Raw genomic sequence first — 9603 nt, forward strand, 5'->3', positions numbered from 1 at the left:
CATACCAGCGATTAGTATTAAACCATGCTTAGTATGCAAAAGTACCCAATTCGTACTTGCTCACCACATCTTTTTAAAAATAAAGTGCAGCTTAATGTGGAGTTTGAATACATCTTGACATGTACATGGAATTTTTAACACTAGGAGGTAGGGTAGCGTGTTTAATGCTTGAAGCCTATTGAATTGTGAATTGTCAGTTGCTTGGGATGGGAAAAAAGAAAACAGAAATAAAGAGAGAAATATTCTTGAATCATTAATGACGTGTATGACCCAGCTGTAAGCATAAGTAACAGTGTATACCATAAGGCTAAAATATGTGGCTTGTGTTTCACCTGGATACACAGGAATAAAATAAACACCAGATTAAATTGTTCACTGTATTTTGCAAAGGGAATTCTCTCTTACATGGGCATGGATGAATGACAGAGGGGAAATAATTTGCTAACACATTTCTAAATTAAGATGACTGCAGATTTGTTTGGTTGGAAAGGAATTCCTCCTCTTCCCTCCATTCTTTAACTTTTCTTTCTCCATTTAAATGGTAATTATACACTGATAATGCATTGCATGTGTCCCTCGCTCTAGCTGCAGGCCTTTGGGGAAAAGGGAAGCAGTAGCATTTTGAAAGCGGACTGCTCAATTTGAGTGGTTTCTTTGTGCAAGGATTTGTCAGTTTTTTCCCATTTATTCTTGGATGAATATACTTTGCCCAAATTCTACTTACATTGCTAAATGAATCTGAGAATTCATTATTTTTTCACCATGGTAATTTTTAAAAGATATATCTGTTATTCATTTGCTACAATTTTGTATATCTAGAAGAAAAACATAATGGGTTTCCATTACTGTCTTTAGACTGAAAGTCCTGCTACAGAATAGAGTGAGCAAAAAGATGTATCATATGTTATTGGTGGACTACAGTTCAGCTTTTACTCTCAAAGGCCACAGTTTTCTCAACATTTTGGGAGTTACAGTCCCAAAACATTTGCAGGGATCCAGGCTGGGAATGGCTAGAAGGAGCGAAGAAGGATTCCAGCCTTAAGTTCTGCAGTCTCACAAGTTTTCAAAGCAAATGATTTTCCACATGAAATATTCTTCTGTAAAAGAGGATTCAGGACTGACACTGAAAACAGCAGCCTTGGGATTGAAAGAGATTCATATAAAATATTGGTACAGGTAGCCCTTGAGTTACGACAGCAATTGGGACCAGAATTTCCATTGCTAAATGATGCAGTCATAAAGTGTGATGTCATGTGACTGCATCGTTTACTGACAGCAATCCCTGCAGTACCCATGACTGTTGTTAAGTGAGGCTCGTGAGTCATTAAGCGAGCACCTCCTTGCAACTTCCTGCCAGGTTTCAACAACCAAAGTCAGTGGGGAAGCTGGCAGGAAGTTGCAAGTCCCAGGTGGTTTGCAAACTGGCTGGCTGGCAAGCAGGTAAATGGCGGCTGCTGCTGGGTGGGGAAGGATGCGTGAGTGGCAAGGGAGGCATGGTGCAATATCAGTGAGGCCTGGTGTGGATGCACAAGTGGCTGAGGGAGGGTGCATGGGTGGGGGAGGCTTACCCGAGCAACTTGTGACCTTCCTGCCCAGCTTCCCCATTGACTTTGCTTGTGGGAAGCTGGCAGGAAAGGTTGCAAATCATGATCACGTGACTGTGGGACACTGCAACCGTCATAAGTGTGAGCCAACTGCCAAGTGCCCAAATCGTGATCACATGACTGCAGGGGTGCTGGAACAGCAGGAACTGCAAGGAACCAGTGCCATCATAACTTCAAGCGGTTGCTGAATGACTGTTTGTTAACTGAGGACTACCTGTACATTAAGTATTTCCCCATTTCCATTTCCCATTATTATTTCCACTGGAAACACTACAATGACATAAGACAAGTTGAAAGGAATATTATTATAGTAGGATTGACAAAATTGACATGAGATTGTTGTTTTTAATAGCAATCTCATATTTCTAGAGATTCCCCCTTAAACATTAATGCTGTCTTTTCCGTGGACGTTTTCCCTTTTTAGGGTTGCTTATAGTTGCATGCATTCTATCATGACTTTCTTTAATAATAGCAGTAATCTTGTGTCTTAAATTGTTTTGCAAAATTATGCAATTTATAATGAGGCATATTAATAGGATACCATCTTTGGTATTTCAGGCACTTGTATGTTTGTACTTGTATATTTGAACATCAGAACCAAGTTTACTGCATGGCTGTTCACTGCAATTATCTCTGTAACCTACTGATCAAATTCTGGTTCCCCCATCTCAGCCTCCTGTATATTACAATCTGTAAATCTTGTTTGTCCTTGGCATTAAAGATAAGACATCCTAGTGCAACAGAAGTACTCCATAAATGCTCTTCCTGTATTGCTCTATGATTGCCCTTTAAAATGTATTGATACTGCCATTGTTCTCCTTATCCTTCAGTGCCATAAATTGTTATGTAAGCACCATATGCCAATCTCAATTGCTCACTTAACTGGTGAGCAATCTAGTTAGTGTATACACAGGGAGACTTCTTTCTGTCTGGGGAGCGCTCTGCCTTGATTAAAATTTTTGATGGATGATGAATGACTTACGCCTTGAATTAACTTGAAGGGTGGTTTGAAGGCTTCTAGACTTTAATTGGCTATTAGGATTTAGCATTTTTTACAGTTTAATACACAGATGTCCATTTTTTTCTTTCAGCGGTCTTGAGCTGAGCTACTTTTAGTAGGGACTAAAGATCTGTTTATGAAAATATCCTCTGAGGTGCTGTTCATATTTCTAGTAGCAAAACAGTCAAATTAAGTTTGTGTATGATAACAAAATCTTTTAAATGGGATAAATTTGTGCTGTAATAATCAGTATCTCTGTTACTGGGCATTAGTTAATTATGACCTCATTTCTATTTATTTTATTTATGTGTTCAATTTATAAGCTACATAAATAGTCCAAGCAATTTTAGGCAATGTACAATATATTGAAATAAAACAAGGAGTAAACATAATAAACAATCAAAAACTATAGTGCTATATTGAGGATGGAGATGCCAACAGCTAGGAATAAAATCCTGATATCAGTTCAGGATCCCAAAGTGCTTGTTCCAGAGCCTGTTGAAAGAACCACATTTTAAGGGCTTTCCTAAACAACAACAGGTTAGGGCTGTGCAGACTTTAGGAGAAGGGATACTATCCCATAGGGCAAGCATGTCCACAGAAAAGGGATATCTATGAACCCCCACAAGACAATTGTTTAATGATGGGACAAGGATCATGCCCACTTCATTAGATCTAATAGGGTAGGCAGACATAACTGAAGAGAGGTGGTCCCACAGATAAGCAGGACCTGAAATATGAAAGGTTTCATAGATGATGACCAGCACCTTGAATTTCACCCAGAAGCCCATTGGCAATCAGAGCAGCTGAACTGAAGTGTGCTCATAACCACTTACATCACTGCATTCTAGACCAACTGTATCTTCTGAATGGTTTTCAAAGGCAGCCCTGGGTAGAGTGCATTGCAAAAGTTCAACCGTGAAGTGACTAAAGCATGAGTGACCATGAGGAGGGCCTCCCAATCCCAGAAAGGATATAATTGGGGCCAAAATGGATCTGTGGAAAAAACCCTTCTGACTGCAGCTGCTACCTGCTCTTTGAGCAAGAGCCACAAGTCTAGAAGCCCCAAATATGCAGTAGTTCCATCTGGGGAAGTGCAATTCCATCAAGAACTAAAGTTGGATAGTTTCTGGAAATGGGGGACCCTTGAATTCACAGCCATTCAGTCTAGCTAGGGTTGACCCTGAGCTTGTTCCTCCCCTTTCAGACACTAACAGCTAGGTACTGAGACAGGACCTTGATAACATCTGGTCAGCCAGGATTCAAGATGGTGGGTTATCATCTGCATATGGATGAAACCTGACTCAATGCTTCCAGATGTAGATATTATGTAGGAATGGGGAGAGCATCAAGCCACAAGGAAGCCTGCAAAGAAGGGGTATCAGGCTTGATTCTCCCTCCACCATCTGGAAATGACCTGGACTCCTGGAGAAAGGAGGAGATATACTGCAAGACAGTATTGCCACCTCCAATTTTAAAGGTAAGCCAGAAGGATACCATGATCATAGCATTGATGGTCACACACAGATGAAGCAGGACCTGGAGAGTTACACCACTTCTATCTCAGTCCTGTGAGAGGTTGTCAACAAGCACATTCTGTTTGCAGTTAGAACTAAGCAAACCTGTTTGTATTCTTAAAGAAATGGGATGTTCCATTCTTAATAGTTCTAAGAACTATTCAGCAAAGGGCAATTCTGGAATCTGTACCTTAATACTCTCTTGTAATTTTTTCCAGGTCTCCTCCAGGATTCTGACCACCCTTACAGCAGATATGAGAATGAATGAAAAATAACACTACTGCCTTAAAGAAAACAAAATGTTAATCATCAAATTTGTACATAAATGTTCAGTAGAACATAATGTTTCTTTTGCCTTTTTTCTCCTCCTTTTGGAAACAGCATTCTTATATTTGCATCTAATGGTTCTAGTTTAAAATGCCTCAGGGTTTTTTTTCCCCTACAGATTTTTTTTAGAGGAGTGCAAGTTGAGGTACAGAAACAGTTTACTTTTGCTTAAACACCACAGACTTTATGAAACAACGATACCGTCATCTTTTCCATGTTGCTAAATAAAGAGGCTCTTTAAATCTGTGTCAAGTAAGTGTTGGCAAGTATTTGACACTGCAGAGGTGAGGTAGCACATAATCATAGCTTATACCATCTTCCTGACTGTTAATAGAATACAAAGGGTGTAAGTGAAAGAAACTGACACTAGGCAGTGGCCTTAACTGAATGAGTGTGATCTGGTGCTCCTGGCTAGCCAGCACCCTCAGCACCATCTTGAGTCCTTGAATATGTCCTCTTAATGTCTACAGCCTGCCACTGTCTCATGCTAAGTGCTTTTTCCACTTTTCTTTAAACATTTCAGTTACATTGGATTGTCTGTACAGATCCTGATCCATAGTACTTAAGGAGACATGGTTGAAATGTGTATCTGTAGTATGAACACTTGACTTTAAAAAAGATGGCAAAAATCTGCAGTATTGTAACAAAAACCTGTTAGCTATATAAGCATGTGTTTGAGCTTTTCATTGCTATTTCTGTACATTCCTAGATTTATGTTGAAAAGTTCTTGATTCATTCCTCAAGCAATTACCCATTTATTCACTTTTTCTAATAATGTATAAGATTCTTTTGTATATATTTCTCTGTATGTATATCATCATTCCTAACATTTACCGAAGTGGATAGTTGCAATATATTGTTATAATCAAAATAGAGCCACTCAGTAGTCGCTATTAACTAGGACTGTACAGCGCTTCATACTTGAGAAAAAGGTGCTTTGGGGCTCATGGAGGTTCTTGCTCAGAGCTCCTCAGACCAGCTGTGTCTTTTGTTGGGATCATGCAGCAACCCTCCACGGCTGCATGAGGATTCCAGGATGGATCTTTTTGCTCTAAAGAAAAGTTAAGGTAGGTGTGACATACGCATCCATGTGCACTCCAAAGTGCATTTTTCCTTTCACATCCAAAGCACAGCATAACCTTACTACTAACATATTCCAGTAGTTCAAACTACTTTAAGAAGCAGGGAAGAAAGATGGTCTAACAAGGACAGGTTGCTTCATAGTGAATATTGCATGGCAATTTGAAAAAGAAAAATGGCAGGGAAGTGGAGTGGATTCAATAGAATAGTTTCTCTTTCAGGAGAGTATGCTATAACATTTTACTGTAGGTACCATTGTTCCTCTGTATTTAACAAGCCTATATACTTCGTTGTGTTATGCAGCAAAGGTTCTCTAAGTAAATCTGAAAACTAGGGCTTAGTTTTTGCATCCTTAGTAGTCAGAATCCTATATTCATTATGGAGAGGTAATTTTCAGGAATACCTCATCACAGTTTTCCCATCTCAAATTTGCCTTGCACAGTTGATAGACTTTCAGAAATAGTGTGAAAAATAGCATGTTAAGCTAAAGGAAGGGCAGTCTTGTTCCGTTGATAGAAGCCTTCACCAAATCAAATACAGTACAAGGCCATCAGTGAGACATTATCCATTAATTGTATATTTCCACATTGATGCAACAGCCTCTTAAGCTAGAGCAACAGACCATTACTGGTTTATCAGTTTTTTGAAAAAGTTCAAGTAGAAACAACCCAACTGTGGTTTGCAAACCCATTTCAAACAACGTTGGTTGGTTGGTTTATCTTTAAGCTCATGTAAACCAGGCAGTTTTTTTGTGATTCACGATTTGTGAGAACATACCACTTTGGATACTATTTCTGTAGCGAGTTCTCACTGGAGATACCTTGTGAATATGGAAGCTGAATATGCTGTGGAAAGTTTTTTTTTTTTTTTGTATTTGATCTGTACAGTTAATTAGACTGCTAGCAACTTGTCTTAGGTATCTAATGGATGGGCATTTACTTGAGCCTATTTTGTGAATGATTACTGTGAAGAAGTAATTGCACCTTCTGCTTTTCATTTCCATTTTAGCCTTGCTGTTTAATATTCCCCCTTCCGTGGACAACCATCAGTATAGATTTATATCAGGATAATTGTGCATCCAGCATGGATGGCAGACCATGGAAACTTTGCCTCAATAAATTTGGTAGATTTCAAGATGCCATAAAGCTTCAGTTTTTGTACCTAGATGTGATAGTATCACATGTACAGCTAGAGGTTATCTTTTCATTGTTTTCTATTTCACATGAATACTGCATTGGTTTAAAAAAATCTCTTAATATGTTGTATTTGATTTTAATTGGTTGTTTTCATGTTTTACCTTGTATAATTTTGTAGTTTATATTTTGTTATGTGTGGAAAGGTAGATTATCAATATAATAAACAACAAATTAAGGGTGTGGTCCTGCCTATGTTTATGTGAAATCAGTTGACTGAATCCTGGATTCTGTTTCACCTATGAAAGGTTTTTCAACTGCAGAACCAAAACAACTCACATCTGTAGAGGTTTCTGCTGAAAGAAAGATGTGGAGAAGGAATTTTGACTGATTCTACCTTCAGCAACCTTTTATACCACCTCTGCCCCCACAGTGAAGTGTCCCCAATCCTGTGGAACCCATCACCCTTTCATCAATTTGCAGTTTCTTCCATGTTAATATATTTTGTGTCACAGTAGTTACAAAAAATATTCTAAAATACAGAACCCCTGCAGAGAATAGAGAAAGGCTATTTTGGAAAGAGAACACAAAATATACTTCAATATTGAGAAATGCTTCCTGTATATAAATGATTTAAGAGCTTCTTATGGAGGAAAAATAGCTAATATATTATCAAGCAATGATAATACTTTGTGTTTTGAATTGTTGCATAAGCTAATGTCGCTTGGGGGAAGATGGGAATGTTGAGTTTCCAAGTCAGACAAAAATAGCATGTGCAATTTGGTTAAGGGCACAGTTTTGTCTCTATCAACTGAGTTACAGCAGCTAGGATTAATATGTTACAAAGATGGGAAAATGATGGCTTAGATGTTTTTTAATTTGTTTCAGAGTCTACATTTACAAGACACAAACTAGCAATTAGCTATGTAATACTGTATTGTCTTACTCATTTCTTGCTGTGTATCTGATCCTTGCTGAGCAGCACACGAACAGCATGGAGAAATAGTTATAGCTGTTCTTGCAGACACCATAAGAATTGTTTGGTACTGTCTTCTAAGTATTCCCTTCTGAATAAACGTGCACAAAATGGTGATTTACAAGAATTAGCATCTTATTTGTGGCCCATATACCTAGTTGCAATGTAATGTTTGAGTTCTTTCCCCAAATTGGAATTTTAAGAAGGCTATACTTTTTCTAATCACAGTTCCCTATGCCAAGTTCTCTAGAATTGTATCAAGGTTTAAGAGCACTAATGACCAAAGGCACCCATTTCCTGTAGTTCATGTCAGTGCATAAACAGCCTTTTCAGCACCCTTCCCCAAGTTGGTTTCCTAAGAAGATGCTCTTTCCTGTCGTGTCCTGTGCCTTCCTGGTGACTGCCTGAACAAATCTCTGCAGTTTTCTTGGCAGCATTTTTGGAAGTGGCTTGCCTTCTTCCTAGGGCTGAGAGAGTGACTGGTCCAAGGTCACCCAGCTGCTTTTGTGTTGGGCAGGATTAGAACTCATGGTCTCCCGGTTTCTAGCCTTGTGCCTTAACCACTACACCAAACGCTCTTGAGGAGATGTTAAAAACTTACATAATTCTTTCCCAGCGTGGTAACCTTTTCCAGGCATCTGGAAGGTGAGGGATTAGGAAAAGTTGTATTAGGAGCTACTAAGCATATTATTTTGCAGGAAGTATCTTGCTTGTATTTCAATATAGGGGTAAAAAATCTGAAAAACCTGGCAAGCAATTGCTAGCCAATATAAACAATGCAATGACCAATGGTTTAGCTGGACTAGTGGTCCAACTCAATATGCCAGTTCCATATTTTCACTCATCCTCCTTTTGGTGATATTGAAATATTTACCCCAAATTATAAGTCATTTTATTTACAGCAAGGGTGATCTGTGAGATTCATAAAACATGCAGAACAAAATATCAAGAAAAACTACAATCAGTTTTATTAAGGAAAAAAAATATTGACTGAATAAAACCATTCTTAAAAGGGCATAGCAACCTTTTTTATAAATAGTGACTTGGTCAGTTATCATTTGAGAGAAGCTTTTTGGAATGGAAGGTTCACTTATTTAGCTATTTTAGCAATAGCTCGAACAAGGAGAAAGAGGCAGGTTTAGAGTTAAATGTCTCAGAGTTTCCAAAATGACTTAGGTATTTTCCCAAACTTCTAATCTTCTGCTTACTCTAGTACATGTTAAAGACCAGATTATTTTTATCTGTTTCTTGTTACAACCCCGTTTTAAAATGGTCATTATATTTGCCTTCCCAAAATCTAGCATATCAGTCTTCATTACTCTCATCCTCAACCTAACTTGGTGAGCATGCCAATTAATAATCAACCAGCTGGTCTTCTGTGATCACTGCTTCTGACTCTGCTCACAATGATAGTCAGTATCTCCTCCACTTGCTACACATGACTGATACTTTTGTCAAATTTTGACAAAGTTCTGAATATCCAGTGCATTCAAAGAAATAGAATCTGCAACTCATTTCAGCACTTACTTCAGCTTTTGCAGATTCAAACTAAGTCAGTCTCGTTTGTAGTGAATGCATGCATGCTCTAATGTAAGGGTCACTATGCCCAAAATCCTATAAAGGATGAGTTCAACTTTGCATATTCGGAAAGACATAAAAGTTCCTTATACTTTTGTGCTCCTGTCTGTTATTTCAAGCTTCTGATATCACTCTGAATGCATTTCTTTGGGATAATAATCACTTAGATATGTAGTGATAATATATTGGTGTTGCATTTTCAGTGTGAAACCTGCTAGATGATCTAAGAATTTTAATGAATTTAATTGAAAAGTGAAAGCTAACTTGCTCTTTTCTTTGGACAAATTGTATGATGGCCCTGTTTGATCCAATCAGCCAGTCATCAGCATACCATCATGCTAACTGGATCAAAAGTCACCAGTTTGGAACTACTGGAGAAGAAATGTCC

General features: G+C 38.3%; 1 protein-coding gene across 2 annotated transcripts in view; it reads left to right on the forward strand.

Annotated features, from left to right (window-relative positions):
- PTTG1IP2 (PTTG1IP family member 2) overlaps positions 1-6904 on the forward strand; it is a 30133-nt gene extending 23229 nt beyond the window's left edge. Inside the window, exons 7-8 of one of the 2 annotated variants that reach the window (XR_015797806.1) lie at positions 4340-5515; positions 6537-6904. Coding sequence is in view for 1 of the 2 variants with exons in the window: in XM_007443218.3 (XP_007443280.2) it covers positions 4340-4389 (50 nt within the window). In the remaining variant the exon portion in view is untranslated. Of the gene's footprint in view, positions 1-4339 lie in introns of both variants that reach the window. The other variant, XM_007443218.3, reaches the window with a different exon arrangement.
- Positions 6905-9603: the final 2699 nt, after the last annotated feature.

The sequence above is a fragment of the Python bivittatus genome, unplaced genomic scaffold (genome assembly GCF_059951505.1).
Source record: "Python bivittatus isolate LINGU-HERP-01145 unplaced genomic scaffold, Pbiv_v1 ctg000610_np1212, whole genome shotgun sequence".
Taxonomy (NCBI): Eukaryota; Metazoa; Chordata; class Lepidosauria; order Squamata; family Pythonidae; genus Python; species Python bivittatus.